Genomic DNA, 20,331 nt, shown 5'->3' with positions numbered 1-20,331 from the left:
AGGATGTGAGATGTCAAACTGTTAGGTGCTGATATCGTAGTGTGTCAGGATGTGAGATGTCAAACTGTTAGGTGCTGATATTGTACTGTGTCGGTATGTTAGATGTCAAACTGTTATTGCTGATATTGTACTGTGTCAGGATGTGAGATGTCAAACTGTTAGGTGCTGATATTGTACTGTGTCAGGATGTGAGATGTCAAACTGTTAGGTGCTGATATCGTAGTGTGTCAGGATGTGAGATGTCAAACTGTTAGGTTCTGATATTGTACTGTGTCGGTATGTTAGATGTCAAACTGTTATTGCTGATATTGTACTGTGTCAGGATGTGAGATGTCAAACTGTTAGGTGCTGATATCGTAGTGTGTCAGGATGTGAGTTGTTAAATCATCTCAAGATGTGCGATATTTTATTGTTTTAGAATGTGCACGCTGATAGATCATCATATAAATATTGGCATTGATCTAAGTGAAAAAAAAAGTTAACCAGCATTTGTCTCTTTACAGCGACCGACTTCAGCGAGAAAGAGAGGAGGCTTTGGCAGATTTCAAACGCGGCAAAGCGCCTATATTAATAGCCACTTCTGTAGCAGCTAGGGGTCTGGACATTCCTGAGGTCAAACACGTCATCAACTATGATCTTCCAAAAGGTGTAGATGAGTACGTCCATCGTATAGGCAGAACGGGACGATGTGGCAATTTAGGAAGAGCTACCAGCTTTTTTGATAGGGAGGCTGACGGGGACGTGGCTAGAGATCTGGTCAGAGTGTTGGGAGACGTGAGTTGTCCTTACTTCATTAGCGTCTTAACGTCAATTTCACAAATTGAATCTTTGTATTAATTTAATTTTTATTTATGTTTCAAAGCCAAAGTTTACTTGCTGTAAAACAGTAATTGACCCCTGCTGATGGACATAAATACTACCCTAAGTTTGATCTTGATCAAGAGGATTGCCTTCTTTTCAATTACCATCCTGCTCACAATGGCGTTTACTCTCTCTGCCTGGCTTGTACTCTCCCTGCATGCTTGCTCACCGACATTTTATCTCGGAAAGCCTCGAGAAGATTGTGAATTTTGATGATTAAGAAATGTCGTCCCTTTACTTTTTATCAGCTACGGAAAAATTTCCAGTTCATCAGTCTCGACAGTAAAATGATTTGAACAGTTTTCAATCCCAAGTGTTAAGAATTCCAATGTTCATTGTAATTTGTCAACTGCTGGCAACGTGATCTGAGTGGATAAGAGCTGTGTATGTTGTAGGCTAACCAAGAAGTGCCTGAATGGTTGGAAGAGTGTGCTCAGGGCAGTATGGGCAGTGGGTTTGGCAGTGTGGGAGGGAAGTTTGCCTCCAGGGATATGAGGGGCAACCGGGTGAGTGTCTTGGCCAAGGCATTGTATCAAGTATAATTATAAACTGAGTCTATTAGTAGAGGTTGAATATAAGTATATAGATCAACTGGTTAAGTGCATTGGCAGACATTGAATACCTGTACATTCCATCTTTATCAGTTCAACTTTTTGTTTGCTTCAATTGACCAGTCAAGTGGTTTGGTTTGGTATGGTTTTCACCGCTATGCAGTTTAATGCACCTGGAGAAGTTTACAGTGAAGCAGTAGTGAAGACAATATGGTAAACATTCCTTACTTGTTCAGTGGTCGTGTTGATTGATTGATTGATTGATTGAGTTGATTTGTACCAGTTAGCATGCTAAGTCTGCATGGTTGATCCTGGTTGTATGTAATGTTTGTGTGATCTGTTCACAGTTTGGTAGCAAACCTGGTGACCAAGACTGGTTTGACAACGACACAGGAGGAGATGGATTTGGCGGTGCTGGGGGTGGAGATGAAGAAAGCTGGGACTAACGGGCTAGTGGACCCCTGGCTTGGCATTCACAGAACCTGAGAGACAACACGTGCATGGGAATTCCTGCATTGATGTACCAACCACACGCGTGAACTGCAGTCTGAGTGAAGAGAAAGTCACTGATGGACTCGCCTGTTGTCGAGCTGATCCACATGCAGAGATAGCTCCTCTCCTGAATGGGCTCAGCTGAGCTGATTGCATAGGTCAGTGTACAAGACTGTGATTTATGGGCGCATGATCCTCTTCAATCTTTACTACATTATTTTGTTTCCTCGGTGGACGGAGACCAACCAGGAATGTTTACTTCTGTGTTCCAAGTTTTGGATGTTTATTTGGCGTTTTGGCATTTCTGTCATTTGTATGGGAAGACTGCTCTCATTTACCCTGTTCAGAATTATTGATCCAAAAAGAAATATTTTAAGCATTTGTCCACTTTAACTTTTGAAACTGAATAAAAAAAGAAAAGTACTGTTTGGTAAATAAAGTTAATATCCTAGCTGCCTGTTCTGAACTCCAGATTGCCTCCATTGAATGTAGTGTAAGCTACAATTCAAGTTTGCGGTTTAAAATATAAGAAAGTTAGCTGGTTCCAAGAAGGTTGGGTTATGCAGTTCTGGTACAAAAGCAGTGCAAATAAACAACATACAAAGTTGAAATATGATTGACTTGCAATGAAGTCTGAGAGATAAGCAATATCCAAGATAACTATTGAAACATTATGTAAACACCAGCCTTGCTTGGCTACGTCAAGAGTTTCTACACTTGTTTCCCCAAGTGCTAACTTGTCGATATTTGGAATAGTTGGTGCTACACTGTGTGTATATATGTACATTTATATGCAGACCTACTCGGGTATACAGCAGGGTTGTAAAATTGCTGCTCAGTTTTACTGGGCCAGTTTTTTCACATCTGGGGGGGAATTGAGAACAGTTTGTTGTCATCTCCTTCCTGTTCTATTTGATACATTGAAAAGGTCTGTGCTGGAAGTGTGGTTACTTACAAGAGAAAAGGTTTGGATGCACTGATATAAGCTTAGTATTTGACAGTATTGTATACAGCAAGGTTGTATAGAGTGAGCTGTGAGCTGCATGGTGCAGTACATCCAACGTTAAACGTCCATATCCATTCTTCTTGTGTTTATCTGTGATTCGCGCAACTTAAAATCAAGTTAAAGAACCTGTTCGCTTACTACTGGTAGAGATGAACCAATCATACCAGGAGTTGCTACCCCAGTCCTTTGTTATTCAGCAGTATACCTCTTCTTGCTGGAGATCGGTGTGCCAAGGATGCCAACATTCATTATATCTATCGGGCCTTTAGACCAGTAGAACGCTCTTTTGATGAAAGTATTATCACGGAGCTGAGTTTTGCCTACCCGTGAACTACAAACACATGTACATGACAAACTTGATGTTTGTGGATATGGCACAGATAAAGATGTAGTTACAGATAGAGGGTATATTGGTACAAGTCAAGACATCTCAAAGGGACCAGCTTTGTATTTGTTGATTGTGTTATAAATTGCCACCACTAGCTAGAGTGGTGGTTTTATTAACTGTAACGTTTTCTCATCATCACCAGTTGCTTATTGGCATTAAAAAAAGACAACATTTGATGTGATTTCAGCATTTTTCTGTTTACCGGGTATATAGACATAATGTATGGTCGTGTACTCTGTCTTCGTGAAGTTTGGTACACTTGTGTTTGGTTATATACAGGCCTATTGAAGCGGTGAATAGGTACAGGTGTTTAGAGAGGTACAAAGGTACAAGTGTTTACGGTGGAGTTGTTTACACTAATTTAGTGTATACAGTTCAGGGTTCGTGTATGAATTTGAGATGGCTACCCTTTAGCCTCTGCTTCAGCACGGCGTCGAACCGCTCATTCTGCTCCACGGTGAAATGGCGTTTCCCGTCCCCAGTGATCCCTGGAGGAAATTAAGAGGATATGTATCTAGACATCTAGGTGTCGCTTCACGCATAATAGAACAAGCATAGAACGAAGAAACAAACAGGTGAGTTATGGATGGTAAAACAAACAGAAACGCTTCCCGTCATTATACCTAGTTTTAAGTTCGCCTAGCCATTCCCTGGCATTGGTGACTAGGACCGAGCCCAATGTCACCGCAAAGGCAGCAGTCAAAAGTGTACCGCATAGCTTTCATCCAATGACAGTACAGTTGTCATAACCGCTGGCGAATTGTAATTTTTAGCAAGAACAAATATATATTTACTATTTGTTTATTTTTCTCCTTGGTTGTTTAATGCCACACCCAAGAATTGCTCATTTTAAGATCTGGTTTAGATGTCAGTTTTAACATGTTGAAGAAACCCTGCGTAGTGCCAGGGGTAAACGAACTTTCGCACGTGTCACGCACATACATGTATGCGCACCATGCCGGTGAAAAATGAGCAGTCTTCTATGACTGCTAGACGTGAAATCTGCACGAACTGTGAGGGAGGAAATTTACAAATTCTCATATAAACGGCCTGGATTGATCCCACTTTTCGTCTGTGCGAGAAAGACTTGAAGAATTACTATACAATATTTTGAATGAGACTATAAGAAAACAAAAAATACTCAGTCCACTTGATATTTTCTGATTATATACTGCTAAATTTAACTCGACGGTTTTCCAGAAAATATAATGGCGGCTTTGATAATGACATACCAGCCTATGCTTTTAGGGATTTCGAGCCGGACGCTCTAATCTTTGGGCCATCGAAGCTGTGGCGTCGGTAGTGAGACTGATCTGTATATATAGCGACACCAAATCGTAGAATGATCTGTGAAGCTTAAACCAACGATAAGTTGCAAGCAAGCAATTGTCTATATGTCGAATTTCAAAATACTGACCTTTGCGTAGGAAGCGCGCCTCACCGTCCCTCCACAAGGCGTGCTCGTCAGAAGAAAACGTCGACTGTTTGGCAGCTTTCATGTTCTTTATGTCACATCTTTGAGCCAGTCGCTGGAAAAAGTCATCATTTTGTTGGACTCCCATTAGTTCGGCAAGTTTTTTTGCCTCGTCAGTGAAGTTCTGTTAAAAGTGAAGTACACGTGTATATCGTATTTTATCACAATGCAGTTTGTGGTCATCACAATGTAATGGTTGTCACAATTCTGTCAAAAGGTATCATTGGCGTAACTGCTACGGAAATGTAATACGTGAACGTTACTGGGTCAAGTTTTCCAATGCTGTCAGAGGGCTTAGCGGACATAGCCGCTATACGAACATGTATACGTTTAAAAACGAGGTTCCGCAGTTCCCCGGTGCTGTCAAAGGGCTTCAAGGAAGCAAAGTTCTACGGCACTTGTATATAGGCTATATAACTTACAGGTCCAGTTCCCCAATTCTGTTACAGGGTTACACGGATATAACGGATGCACTTCAGTTTTTAAATTTCATTTATTTCACAAATATATTGGGCAAGATCCGGAATATAAGCATCACCCAGTACTATGCTCCAGTATGACAGGTTTGGGAATACAAGAAAATAATACAAAGAATCAACGAATTTTTGCTCTGACAAGATTAAATATTATTGATGACCCTTCAAATCTTAGATATTTTCATATGTCTATTAGACAATTCATTTGCGAGTTCTCCAATTTAACATGCTTTTGAATTGCAATCCTAAAAATGTCATAATTTTCACAAGTCGGGGGTAATGGTGAAGTTTTTGACTCTTCCGCTCGAACATGCTTTTCGTGTGAAGGCATAGCAGCTATAGAGATGGAGTAGTTTGCCCTGAATCCGTTATGAATGGAAGAAATTATTTCATGATTATCAACAAAAGACGAATTTACCAACAAATGAAAGAGCTGATATGAGACGAAACTTGGCAAACACCTGTTTGTCACATGGTTTATGTGCCAAATACCTGTTTGTCACATGGTTTATATGCTGGTATTACCCATGCAGTTGCGACTGGAACTGCACCATTTTCAGAACACAAATTTATAAAGTAACTCAGATGTTTACATATAATATTATAGAATCCAGTCCAAACATGGTTGTTCGTATTGCATCAATACCTGAAGAAGGATTTTTAGCATTACCAATAACGTTATTGACATCAATTAGAGAGTAATTTCCGAAAGAAAATTCATCGACTTCGGGTGGAGGGAAGGCATCTTTATAACATTTATTTCATGGAAGGATTGTGGATTGAAGGTCAGTTGCAACACAGCACAAATAATTGTTGGAAGTATTATATTTGAGAAATAGCATGAAGCAGTATTTGCTTGACCATTTCAGCTGGTAGTTCATCAACAAAAGCATATTGTACCAGTTTATCATGAACGTATCTTCACCAGATTGACTAGCGATACTGATAATAATTAAATTCCAACTGCGTCCCCACAAACAGTTTTATTTTTTACTTTCTTCAACAGTTAGTTCAGTTCATTGTGGGGAGGTCAATTTCTTGAATTTCAAGCACGTCCTCGCATACGTTGCACATTCTCTCGCTTGTTTACATCTAATATTTTCAGTTAATGCTTGACATTGTGAGGCTGTTGAATTTTAGGTAAACTTAAACTTGATGTCTTGGTGTCCGACTCACCATACTGTTCCCCAAATTTCTCTCAGTGTGTGAGATGGAGTCGACACAGCAGCGATCATTGTTTCCAAGTTTCTCTCAGTGTGTGAGCTGGAGTCGACACAGAAGCGATCATTGTTTCCATGTCGCTCTTGGCTTCAGATATAGTCTTTACCCTTTTGGTCGCTCATGAGAATATTTATTACACCGGAGCAACACCTTGGATGATCACACACTTTCCCAATACGTTTGGAGAGTTGAGTGGCCCCTGTAGATAAAGCCTTGATTGATCCAGAGAGAAGGTGACACACGCTTAGCTAGCACAGATCCGCCGTGTTAATACGTGTATACGATACAGGGTCCAGTTTTCCGTAGAGTTAGAGTAACTGCTAGGGCTATGTAAAAGCTAACACGTGTGTACATTACCTAGTCGAGTTTCCCAAAACTGTCATGAAGTTACATGGACGTGAACGCTAATGTAACACGTGTATATATTGCCTAGTCCAGTTTCCCTATGCTGCCATAAAGTTACATGGACGTAAATGCTACTGTAACACGTGTGTACATTACCTAGTCGAGTTTCCCAAAACTGTCATGAAGTTACATGGACGTAAACGCTAATGTAACACGTGTATCTAGTCCAGTTTCCCTATGCTGCCATAAAGTTACATGGACGTAAATGCTACTGTAACACGTGTGTACATTACCTAGTCGAGTTTCCAAAACTGTCATGAAGTTACATGGACGTGAACGCTAATGTAACACGTGTATATATTACCTAGTCCAGTTTCCCTATGCTGCCATAAAGTTACATGGACGTAAATTCTACTGTAACACGTGTGTACATTACCTAGTCGAGTTTCCCAAAACTGTCATGAAGTTACATGGACGTGAACGCTAATGTAACACGTGTATATATTACCTAGTCCAGTTTCCCTATGCTGCCATAAAGTTACATGGACGTAAATTCTACTGTAACACGTGTATACATTACCTATTCCAGTTTCTCAATACTGTCTTTAGCATACAAATGTCACGCGTACCAGTTTGAGATTTTTCATAGTGCATGACGTAAATCGGTAGTTCTGGGTAATTCTCTATGTAGTAGTTTTGTATAAAACAAAACAAGGGAAACTCCGCAACACTGAAGCCAAATATATATATATATATATATATATATATATATATATATATATTATATATATATATATATTTATATTTTGCGTGAGACATAATAATAGAGACATGTAGTGGGTAGCTATTTAAACACAGTAAGTTCCTTTAAGGATTTTAACCTATGGCTCAGTGTACGTGATTTCTTTTTAATTGATAAAGCCTCCTTTTAACACCTATATAATGGATTGTGAAAATTTGCCCCAAACAATAGATATTACCACAATTCCAGATATAGATACGACTATTCCAGATATAGATACGACAATTCCAGATAAATTAACTTCTAATCTCTTCACATTTTCTCCCATTTTCACGCACATTCTAATTAACGACACTAAAGTTATAGACAGAGCAGATCACTGGAACTTTTCACTTCAACATTCGGAGTTCCCATTGTTTTGATTTATACGCAAATAAATGAAGCATAGCTCAAACAGATGGACGACGAATACGCCCCATTACGCACAGGCTTCAGTATATAATTACGAGCATTCACTCCAAAGAAGGTTTCTGACAATGATTACCATATCAGCTATTGGTTGTATAACTTGTTCTATCAAGATTTATGGCGAGGTTGCCTTAGGTATGTTTTTATGCAAAACAGAAGCATAAAGTCTCACATGCGTGACAATATCTCTCCTTGTCACTCATTTACCATGACAATATCTCTTTGTCGCTCATTTACCATGATAACATCTGCTTGTCACTCATTTACCAAGACAAAATGTTCTTGTCGCTCATTTAACAAGACAATATCTCTTCGTCACTCATTTGCCAAGACAATATCTCTTTATCGCTCATTTACCATTACAATATCACCTTGTCGCTCATTTATCATGGCAATATCGCCTTGTCACTCATTTACCATTAAAATATCTCCTTGTCGCTCATTTACCAAGACATTATCTTCTTGTCTCTCATTTAATATGACAATATCTCCTTGTCGCTCATTTACCATGACAATATCTCCTTATCTGTCATTTACCGCTACAATATCTCCTTGTCTCTCATTTACTAAGACAATATCTTCTCGTCACCCATTTACCATGACAAGATCTCCTCATCACTCATTTACCATGACAATGTCTCCTCGTCACTCATTAACACAGGGGGCCTCCCTGACTCAGTTGATTAGCGCACTAGAGCAACGTAATGACCCAGAAGCCTCTCACCAATGCGAACGCTGTGATTTCAAGTCCAGTCCTCATGTTGGCTTCCTCTCCGGCAGAAAGTGGGAAGGTCTTGCAGCAACCTGCGGTTGGTCATCGTTTCCCCCCGGGCTCTGCCTGGTTTCCTCCTACCATAATGCAGGCCCGCCGTTGTATAAGTGAAATATTCTTGAGTACGGCGTAAAACACCAATCAAATAAATAATAAAATATTTACACGGACAAAAATCTCCTGGTGGCTCATTTACGCCGCTCCTTGACAAGAGCTCTACATGACGATGTAAATATTACCAGACGTGACTCACCTTTTCCTTCCAAACAAAGATGGAAATAGTTCGACCAGTCACCGTGGTAGTCGTAAACTTTGACCAAGTTTCTATGATGGTAGAAACCGGACACGGTCACGTCCTTGGGGTTGCGGAGCAGATAGAGGATCTTACAGCCCTTGGCAAGGACGTCTGGAGGGAGCTGATGCACAACAAGGTGCGTGTTGAGAACTCGAGGCGAGCTCATGGCATCCAGGGCATCCAGGTCTTGTATTTCCATCATCGTACTCATCTTGTTCTCCTTCATGTATTCAGTGGTCGACGACAACAACATTTTAATGATTTCCCAGGTCCAGTTAGTTCCTGAAACACGGTTCTGTTTTATTAATCTGATACTTCTTTATTTATTTATTTGTTTTTATTTATTCAAACTGAAAGCTGGAAGCTTAGTGCCTTTGTTCTGAGATCTGAATATTACACCTCTCTTCTAGGTCCTAGTTCAATTGATGGACAGAACTAATGGATAAATGCTTTTTGACAGTTGATATGCATATAGAACAATACCAGTTACATACAGTTTAAAAAACATTAAAATCCCTTTAAAACTTTTGATGCCATGCATTGTTTGAATATATGACGGCATAAAATGTTTTGAATTTTATATGGGCCGGTGATTCCAAATCTACTTTTGTTTTTGTGTGTAATATTTTGTGTGTATGTTAGTTGACTTTCGGCAGTGGCCAATAGATGCTTGGCCAGCAAGGGTCACAATAACATAGCATAGTCGCACTATTTTAAATTGTCATTTACATAACAACAAGGGATAGCCCGACTGGATGAAACATGCATACGAAGGCCAACAAGGGATAGCCAGACTGGATGAAATACGAAGGCCAACAAGGGATAGCCAGACTGGATGAAACATGCATACGACGGCCAACAAGGGATAGCGACGGCGGCCAGCATTATGGTTGGAGGAACCCGGGCAGAGGGGGAAACCCACGACAATCCGCAGGTTGCTGACAGAGTTTGCTTTACACCACTGTCACTATCACGTAAGACCCCACATCACATACCCCCTTTTATGTACATACATAAAAACATCTCTGAAACAACTTGCACATTTTGCACAGAAGTCTTGAACGTCTCACTGGGGTCACGGTGATGAGGTAAGAAGTGATGTTAGAAAACACGAAAACTCTGTCTTTGTTTTTAATAATACTTTATGCACACGCATTCTCTTGAATTTTCAGGAGTTGAGTAGCCACCCTCCCCCCCCCCCCCCCCCCCCTTCACTTTCCTTTCTAGACCCAAGCACACTATGCACATATATACATATGTTTTCTTCGGCTGTTTTCTCCCTGCCGTTAACGGCAGTAATATAAGGTAATGTGCAATTTCTTTCTAACCACCATTTACTGTCTTCCTCGTTTACAAGGTACCACATGAAAATCAAGGTTTGTTGGATGTGAATTTCGTTTATTAAACAAATACAAGCCTGTAATATAAGGGAATAAATGAATGAATGATTATGGCTTATCGCCACATCGGCAATATCTCAGCCATATCGTGGCGATTTACTTTATGTTAAGCATATATTAATTTATGTTGTATACCACTCATGTAAACTGACGGCCAAAAGAAACTTTACCACAGATTTAATGGCCCAAATTTGTAATAACACAAAACAACAGATGCTGGAAATGTAATATATTGAAAAACAATATGTTAGGTCATCCACGTCCAAAGTAAGGAAATGTACATCAGCCCATAGAGCCATCACATATGCCCAACTGGGGTTGGGGTAAAAAGAAGTTTGATCACCACTCGGGTGAGTAAGAAAAAAGTTGTTTGATGAAGTCGCCTCATCAGTACCTTGTGTGGGTCACCCCTTGTTTCAATGCATGCACAAATTCTCCGAAGCATGGAGAAAATCAGTCGTCTGATGAGGTCACGTGGGATACTATGCTATACTTCGTCAAGAGCCTGTGCCAGTTCTTGCCGACTAGCTGAAAGTTAGTTGGTGCTGGTGCTCTATGGTAGACACGTCTGGGGAACATGCAGGCCATGGTAAGACGTTGACATCGTTGGCGTCAAAAAAGTTCTGCACGACTTGAGCTGTATGGACGGTCTGGAGGTGTCATGCTGTTAAAGGACACCACGTGGATTCTGGCGAGGGAAGGGCAGAGCAATTGGACGTAAAATGTCACCCACGTAACGCCGAGCTTTTAAGTTCCCATCGATGATTTCATCGTTCTTTCGCCTCTTCGACGACATACACGCTGTCCTCCATCAGCCCTGAGCAGACAGAAGCGGCTTTCGTCTGTGAAGACGACCCGTTGCCAATCACGTCGCAGCCAACGCCGTACAATTAGGGCCCACCTCAACCTCTGACGACGATTTTGGGCCGTCAATAACTGCCCTCTGAATGGTCGATAAGCCCGGATTCCGTGATCCCGGGGTCTCCTTGACGCTGTCTGCCGACTGAGCCGATGACCTAACGCATTCAGTGATAATGACGTCACAGTCAGGAAGCGATTTCGCAGTTGCAAGGCACGCAAGTATCGGTCTTCCCTGGGCGTGGTTACCCTAGGTTTGCCTGTTCTTGGCCTGTCTGAGGTCCGTCCTGTCTGCCTGTAACGCTGCATCAGATTTGTAACGGTTACACGAGGACAACCAAAAGTTCTTGCAATGTCAGCATGAGTGGCCCTCATAGCCACCGTACCCAGGGCCCTCTCGCGTTGTTCTGGAGTCAGTCATGACATCACTATGGTGTTTCTTACACACCGTGCAAGTCTGACATACTGACTTTAACGTTTTATACACTTTTTGAAATTGCTGTTTCGGCCCGTCCACGGGTCAAGGGGTTTTAGATCTTTTTTCTTTCTGTTGCGACGGATTGGTATGGGCTTACATGTAGCTTTACCCAAATGGGAATATGCTTGGACTCTGATTTTTACTGGGTTAAGCAGACCGAATTTGTTGAAAATGTTTGTTAAATTTTAATTTATGAGTCGTAAAGTTTCTTTTGGCCGTCAGTTTATATTATGGAAGGATACCCCATTCCATCAGGCTAAGCAACTGTCTTTGTAGATGTTACTTTACTGGGATTATCCTATCTGATCTTTCAATTGTGTTAAGTGCTAAGTGTTAAATTCCTGACAGTACCCGCCGCTTCTGGTTTTATGTCGTTAAGCGACTACTGTTGCCAAGTATTTATTTATTTATTTATTTGTTTGGTGTTTTACGCCGTACTCAAGAATATTTCACTTATATGACGGCAGCCATCATTATGGCAGGGGGAAAGAAAACTAACTTTGATCAAGAGGTCTGTGACCAAAGAAATGATGGTTGAAACATTTTTGAATATCAAAGGCGACCAAAATCAATAAGGTGAAATATTTTTGGTCAAAGAAAAAAGTGTTCGGCGGAAAAAAACATGGTCAGCAGAAAACAAAAATTTAGTCCAATCTCTAGCTGATTACGACTGAAAACTCGTAGGCTGTTGGTGTTTTGCTCACCAGGGTGATGCAGTATGGTCCAATTTTTACATACAGAAATGTATATTACTGCATAAAGACATCTAATGACTACTAACCTAATGAAAACCGTGTGAGGTAATACACATGTGTGTATAAAGAAAACAATCCCATTGAGATCTAGATAACGAATTCTAGACTTTGTTACGCAGCTATATTAATGAAAACCATCCATTAAGATTTAGATAACGAATTCTAGACTTCGTTACGCAGTTCTTTTGGTATAATTACGTGTCCACGGCCTATAACACCTGTTTCCAGGTCAGAACTTTGTCTGCTAATTCGATGCCAAGTCATCCATGCTAGCAAAACATTGCTGTCCTACAAAAAAGTAACTACAGCTGTTCCCTACCGTTGTGTGAACAAACCAGTTTTTAATTGCTATCATGTCTGTCGTGAAATAATATGTGCTTACCGCATTTAGAGTATCGGTATCTACAAATGTAGATATCGTCCGGCCTGGCCTTAAAGTCCTTCCAGTGGGCCGTACAGGCCACCTGGTCACCCACCATTGTGGGCAGTGGTGTGCGGCTGTAGTTGAAAAACTTGATAGTGTTTCCTGCAGGGTCTTTGTGGTAAATCATATACTTTGCTCTGTCCACCATGACTATTTGTCTGGAACAAGGCAAAAACACACTAAGTTAATATTTGAGACGTAGACGAAAGGTCTCGTGATACAGTCTAAAGAAACAGTTCGGTACAAGCAGATGTGATCACAACTCTTAGAGAACTCGCCAGAGTTTATGTAAATATATTCAGCAACACTGGAACTTCTCAGCTCTAACTTCATCGATTGAAATACACTATAGCACATAGACTAAATTCCATGGCAGGATATGTAATTGTTCAAAAGATGGCTCGTGTGGTAGAGACATTTAGCCTCAAAATATAAATTTGTAGAATGTTTAAGTCATGGCTTAAAGGCATTGAAGTTTAACGCATAGAGCGGAATTGACCCTGGATGGTTTTATCTTATGTGGTTTACATTGACATGGAACTTGATTGAACAGTTTTAAAGCTTTTAAGTGCTATATTTTCCCCACATATCCGTTCTGTCTAAATATCGACAAAAATACTCTGTGGTTGAGGGTAGTAAGGGTGTATGAGTAAGCTGAAACAAACACGGACAACGTTTCATCACTCCTGGCTTTTGAAACGTTTTTTGGGGGGGCTGACATTGGACAAATCCAATTACCACACAGACAGTTGCTGAATACACTGGAGATTGGTGACAAGGCATGGTTTTACATAGCACAATAGAAACAAAACGATTATTAGCAGAGCGTGGTTTCGATCCACGGACCTCTGGGTTATGGGCCCAGCACGCTTCCACTGCGCCACTCTGCTGTAAGACGAAAGGGTCTGCGCTATACACAACACAATCACTACCGGCACAATTGTATCTGATAAAAACAAGCCCATCTTTCGCCAAAAAGTGCCAAACAAGAAACGCCAGATACTACTAGGAGGGTTAAATTAAAACCTCTTGGCTGGATCTGTCATCCTATAAGATTGCGTCGGTGGTCTAATGGTCGTTTCGATCCACGGACCTCTGGCTTATGAACACACACCCCCAACACAACTTACGTTTTTTGGGAGGGACGAATGTAATTCCCTGTAATTTAGGCTGTAAGGTCTTTTTTTTGCTGCCAGTCTGCCGATTATCGTGTACAGATATCAAAATGATGGAAATTGTCTAAGCTGTGAGCGGGTATGAGTTTTAACAATGAAAGTTTGAAATTCTGGGCGAGAAGACACAAGGAGACAGGTGTTGATGAGGCTGACCAAAGCTTATTGGCCACGGAATTTTTGGGACTGAGCTACAGCGCTAAATGTTAACAATGATGGGGGCTGTGGCCTGTAGTGACACTTGTGCCAAAACACGTAATGTGTCACTGTGTGTTCAGACTTTGCGCCATCCCTATAATAATTGGTGGGTACATCTGCGATGTGGTTTGCATTGACATGGAACTTGTTTGAGCAGTGTTAAAGCTTTTAAGTGCTATATTTTCCCCACATATCCGTCGTATAAGTGAAATATTCTTGAGTACGGCGTAAAACACCAATCAAATAAATAAATAAATGTAATAATACTGGAGTAATGTAACAACCACTGCGTTATGTAATGATACACGCGTATAATGTAACAACCACTGCGTTATGTAGTGATACACGCGTATAGTGTAACAACCACTGCGTTATGTAATGATACACGAGAATAATGTAACAACCACCTCTAATGTGAAGGAAAGGAATATTACAGGAGGATTTACGGTTAATATTGTATAACCTTTTTTTATACTAACGGTACTTTAACGGGGATTTTCTCGGCAAATTCCATTTTGATCCTAACATGCACATGAGCCAGTTTTTAACGGTAGTTATGACGTCACTTTACTGTTTACACGTATTAGTGTAATGTCCTGCTTAGAAATCCATAGGCCGGTGTGTACTTATCGCGAATGACTGGTCAAACTTTGATACATTGTAACATACATAGACACAACTAACACATCTGGTTAGATAGGCTATAATGATAATGCTCATTACCTACACCATTAAAGACGGAGAACTCAGAAAGCGCTGGTAACAATAGCATACATCTCTAACACTGAGATGAATGCGCTCTCATTTTTAAAATAGAAATTAGGACACGTTTGTCTTAAGACAACATTTATGAGATGGTCAAACTTTTAATGTTTTATTTTGTGGAATCGGTGCCTGTTTACTCTTACGTTTATAGAAACGTTGGGTTTCCCTCGAGATTTCAATGGTTTCCGCCGATTGTAATCCTGTCTCCGTCATAGAAGTGAAAACCAATAAATAAATGTTATTCAGTGCGACAAACAAATAAATAAATCACCAGAAGTTTGATATAACACGCAGTCAAGTGTTGATACTGTGGCTCCTCTATCAGGCCTGGTCTAGTCGGCTTTATCATTCAATATAACTTGTAGCCTACCATAAAGCCTGCAAAGAAACGTGTGACATGGTTTTGAAGTATGTTTATAGAAGACCGTGTGCGAAATGCAGTCTATGTTAGCAGGTTAAATCGCTTTGTCTCTTTGTTAATAAACTTAATTAATGTTGCTTGCAAATATTAAATCATGCGTGACGACAAGGACATATATAGTAGGGGTGGATTAGGTATAATGCATAACTCAGGGTAACATGGAATATTCTATGTCCGTGGCTAAAGAACCCAGATTTTAGAGAATCGGCTCTTACCTATAACTATTCTACTGCCACTGATCAGAGACACAACAAACATAAGTAGAGCGTAAAACAGCCTTAGGAGTAAGACCAGAGCAATAGCGACAAATGCGTGGCCATATGGAAGCGGCGAGAATGCGTGGCCATATGGAAGTGGCGAGAATGCGTGGCCATATGAAAGCGGCGAGAATGCGTGACCATATGGAAGTGGCGAGAATGCGTGGCCATACGCAAGTGGCGAGAATGCGTGGCCATATGGAAGCGGCGAGAATGCGTGGCCATATGGAAGTGGCGAGAATGCGTGGCCATATGAAAGCGGCGAGAATGCGTGGCCATATGGAAGCGGCGAGAATGCGTGACCATATGGAAGTGGCGAGAATGCGTGGCCATATGGAAGCGGCGAGAATGCGTGACCATATGGAAGTGGCGAGAATGCGTGGCCATATGAAAGCGATGAAATCAGGCATCTTTATCACAATAAGAGGTTTTATTCTTTACTGTTTGTAATTTGTTAAATTGTAGCACCACACTCCGTAGTGCAATGGCTTAAACAAAGTTTGTTAAAAAATGTAGTGATAATAATGACAGTTTATCAGACCCTATTGGTCTAGGATTACTCATAACGCATCACATTCCACTGACAACCACGTGACAAGAAAGCACAGGGAGTAGTAGACGGTCCATTTACACGGGTAATTAGCGTTTTGGTGGCTTCGGTCGTCAGCGCATTAGCCCATGCTCTCCCTCCTGCGGTTTTAGGTCAGGAGATGTGTCCAGTACTTGTCGAAGGTCAGTGGTTTAAACCGGGCACTCGGGTTTCCTCCACCCATAAACCTGACCGCTGTCACATAAGTGAACAATTAGTTCGGTGCTTAACATCTAAACATCAAACACTGCATTGAACACGCGGGTTCCACATTTACGTACACTGTAACTTCTCTTACAGGGTCTGGACATAGCTCATCCTGTTTCTACACCATACAGAATGCACATGTGTGCAGGTGCGCTCTCCTTCACGGCCTCCGTCAAAAAACGCAAAATTTTTTGTACAAATTTTTCTACAAAGTTAAAATATTTGTTCATTTATTTGTTATTTATTTGTTCATTTATTTGTTATTTTTTTCTAGTGGTCAAGAATATTTAACTACTGCGACATCGCTGGCGTTAATGAGGCCAAGGAAAGCTCGGGGGAAAGCCTATCATTTAATAAACACTTACGATCTCAAGGTCGATAGAGTCTGATAAAGGGTCTTACAAAATACCCACGAGCTATTCACGTCTTATTTTATTCCAAAGGAGATGCATTGATTAGAGAGTTCCTAGATTGTACGCTGTGAAGTGCATAAATGTGGAGCATTGTACAGGACACTCAATACAAAGCTTAGATATGCACAGGTGCATAAAGAAAATTACATGCAGCAGTCTCTGTTATCCTCTCTCACAGTCTCAAGGCGAGGCTATATCTTCAGAAATTTACCTAAACAATTCCCCAGGTCCAATAAACAGCTGAGAAAATTGCAGTGACCTTGGAAACTTTACCAACTTATAATCAAGCTGCAAATAGTTGCAATCGCCCGCCCATCTACCTTGAGGCAGATTGCCCCCGGATCAATGTCCAAGTATATATACGCATGCACTGTAACCTTAATTCAGACTTAATCTTCGACTGAGGATAAAAGACAATCGGAAGTGAAGCTTTGTTCCAGACAAACTTTTCAACAGAGAAGGAGACATTTGACCAGGTTTTGTATCATTTAATTGGGTATCATTTTAAATAGTCTTTATTGATTACCTAAGGAAGCCGGCAATCCTAAAGTCTAACATTTAAATTTTTTATCGGTTTATATGATTCATAATGGCCACTCATTTCTCACTAATGTTTTTTTTATCTGCATCTAAGCAAACTTTTGCATAAAATCCCCCCAGCAATACGATGTAATTCATTGAACAAGCTTTTTCTCGAATATGTTGTTTCAGTGATGTTATAGCACTTTCATATATAAGTACATATTCTCCATGTTTCAGTAAAATGCATTTTCTTGGACTTTCATATGCATTGGCAATGGCGGTGACTGTGAGTTGTATGAACGAGATTGGTAATTAGTAGGTCTTTAGTTTCTGCCTCTTACTGCGTCGAACTAGTCTGAGATTAAACCAAATTCTACATTAGTTTCCTATTAGCTTTAACAGAATAAATTGTTATAGATCATATCACACATAGTTAGCAATTAACACACGGACTAAATGAGCGTTATCACAATACTGAATGAATTGTTGAGTACGACGTTAAACCCCAAGCACTCAATCAATACTGAATAAATACTCATTTTATCAGGTAATTTCTTACTATTACATATACATTTAAAGAAAAATTAAGTTACTAACAAACTGTCTGAGAAAGTTCAGATTTTGGAGGGCTGTTTTACAAGTAACCTATCACAATGTTGCCCACCGATAATCATTTTTTCTTCTGACACATATTTTTTTTATTTCATATACATTTAAAGAAAGCATTAAAATTAAATATGAAATAAAGATTTTTTTACTTATTTTTTTGATTGATGTTGTATATCACAATATTTGTGAGGATTTGTTTTGATTTTTTAGAAACCTAATCGACACCCACTGGAGTTTTCCAGGAATATCAGTTTTCTGTAAAGTGTGTGGTGTTCATTTTTTTTTTTGGTGACTTTCAGAATGGCGATTTGCTTTAGAAAAGTCTTACATAGACTTTAATGAAGCACGAGTCAGCAGGAATGCTACGCTTGTGGCCAAGTTTTTCAGCCATGATGCCAAGATACTGGGTGACGGAAAGAACATAGTTGCAGGTCGAGCCGGTAAGAGGACCTAAGCTTACAAGTATGAGTACAGTCTTACTCTTTGCTATACCTTCGGTAAGAGGGTCTAAGCTTACAAGTATGAGTACAATCTTACTCTATGCTATACCTTCGGAAAGAGGACCTAAGCTTACAAGTATGAGTACAATCTTACTCTACGCTATGCCTTCGGTAAGAGGACCTCAGCGTACAAGTATGAGTACAATCTTACTCTACGCTTTGCCTTCGGCAAGAGGACCTCAGCTTACAAGTATGAGTACAGTCTTACTCTACACTATGCCTTCGGTAAGAGGACCTCAGCTTACAAGTATGAGTACAGTCTTACTCTACACTATGCCTTCGGTAAGAGGATCTCAGCTTACAAGTATGAGTACAATCTTACTCTACACTATGCCTTCGGTAAGAGGACCTCAGCTTACAAGTATGAGTACAGTCTTACTCTACACTATACCTTCGGTAAGAGAACCTCAGCTTACAAGTATGAGTACAGTCTTACTCTACACTATGCCTTCGGTAAGAGGACCTCAGCTTACAAGTATGAGTACAGTCTTACTCTACACTATACCTTCGGTAAGAGGACCTCAGCTTACAAGTATGAGTACAATCTTACTCTACACTATGCCTTCGGTAAGAGAACGATTACATTACAGTGCATTTATATTACCATTCTATACTATTTGTTTGCTGTCAAAACTCGGAGGTTGACTCATTTCATGTGACTAATGCTAGACTAGTGGCATCTAATAAATTGCGATATTTTTTTGACCTAATTCTGCTAAAGCCGTGGAGCTAGGGGCGTGTAAATTGCTACTCTTGATGCATTCCATGAACAGCTGGCATAAAACCCTCACTGAGGTATACTGACAAGAGGCCATATTTCACCGGTTTCGGGTGACCATGTATTTGCCAGCTATCACATTGTTCTCGCTCCACTAGTGTTACTCTCCCTTAATCTTTAATTATATTGTGTCGAGGTTGCAACATAGAGCTCGAGTGTAGTCAGTCAAGCCAAAATAGTATATATCCCAACACTACAATACATATATTCGGCGTTAAGCAACAATCACGTAAATAAATACATTACTACATACAACAGCCAAAGGTTTACTGATCTACACATCAACAGTATCTCGAAAATTGACTAGATGGCACGCTATAAGCTTTTTCTTCTTGATTTGTATTTGTTTTATTTTATTTGTTAATAACATGAGTAATTAATTTTAGTAATGTTATTACTAACCGATTGCATCCACTGAACAGAAATAGAGAGCATGTTGACCAGACATTTTGACGGTGACATGAGGATCATCCTGAAGTTTGAGAGACTAGTCGTGTGGAACGATTTGGGGGCTCTGGTGGAGGACTCGGCAGTCACCCTCAACCCTGAACATGGGGACCGCATATTAGACCACACACGGTAAGTACGCCAGCTCAGCATACGGTTGTTCGCCTAATCGCACTTTGCGCCCGGATTTTGGGGAGCGAAATGGTTTTTCATTCATTTGTGAACTGACAGATAGATTCGAATTGGTACAAATGTTTGACAACTCCAATCAAAGAATGGGGGCATGTGCGTCCTTTATCTGTTGTATTCTCGCATAAAACAGGATTCAGTTGGTGGGCTGGCCATTTCCCAGGCCTGGCGTCTTTGCATTGGTTCCAAATGACTATTTATTAAATGTGATGACAACGCAGCAATTTGAGTAATTCTAGACCAGTGATGTCTGATAAA

General features: G+C 40.4%; 2 protein-coding genes and 1 non-coding gene across 3 annotated transcripts in view; 1 reads left to right on the top strand and 2 right to left on the bottom strand.

Annotated features, from left to right (window-relative positions):
- Positions 1 to 2,343, top strand: part of LOC135481339 (ATP-dependent RNA helicase DDX4-like) — a 28,642-nt gene extending 26,299 nt beyond the window's left edge. The window contains exons 14-16 of the mRNA XM_064761177.1: positions 504 to 774; positions 1,257 to 1,367; positions 1,760 to 2,343. Coding sequence (XP_064617247.1) covers positions 504 to 774; positions 1,257 to 1,367; positions 1,760 to 1,858 — 481 coding nt within the window. The 3' untranslated portion in view covers positions 1,859 to 2,343. The remainder of the gene's footprint in view (positions 1 to 503; positions 775 to 1,256; positions 1,368 to 1,759) is intronic.
- A 1,330-nt stretch (positions 2,344 to 3,673) lies between these two features.
- Positions 3,674 to 14,890, bottom strand: LOC135481336 (sulfotransferase 1C4-like). The gene is made up of 5 exons (XM_064761174.1): positions 14,856 to 14,890; positions 12,965 to 13,164; positions 9,036 to 9,373; positions 4,716 to 4,896; positions 3,674 to 3,786 (listed from the first exon to the last, which is right to left on the bottom strand). The coding sequence occupies exons 1-5, from the start codon at positions 14,888 to 14,890 to the stop codon at positions 3,674 to 3,676; spliced, it is 867 nt and encodes a 288-aa protein (XP_064617244.1).
- On the bottom strand, positions 13,825 to 13,896 carry Trnam-cau (transfer RNA methionine (anticodon CAU)). The gene has a single exon. It is a non-coding gene; the product is annotated as a tRNA-Met (tRNA).
- Positions 14,891 to 20,331: the final 5,441 nt, after the last annotated feature.

This window comes from Liolophura sinensis, unplaced genomic scaffold, assembly GCF_032854445.1.
Source record: "Liolophura sinensis isolate JHLJ2023 unplaced genomic scaffold, CUHK_Ljap_v2 scaffold_23, whole genome shotgun sequence".
Lineage (NCBI taxonomy): Eukaryota > Metazoa > Mollusca > Polyplacophora > Chitonida > Chitonidae > Liolophura > Liolophura sinensis.
The sequence above is the reverse complement of the archived record's forward strand: the minus strand, read 5'-3'. Positions and strand labels throughout refer to the sequence as shown.

Bases quoted from the DNA above. Each gene is read 5' to 3' on its own strand.
- LOC135481336 (XM_064761174.1), bottom strand. From the start codon at position 14,890: ATGGAATTTGCCGAGAAAATCCCCGTTAAAGTACC. The intron at 13,165-14,855 runs GTTAGTATAAAA...GCCTTGTTCCAG, and splicing joins AAAATCCCCGTTAAAGTACC to ACAAATAGTCATGGTGGACA. The intron at 4,897-9,035 runs GTAATATTTACA...CACTTTTAACAG, and splicing joins GAAAAGGTGAGTCACGTCTG to AACTTCACTGACGAGGCAAA.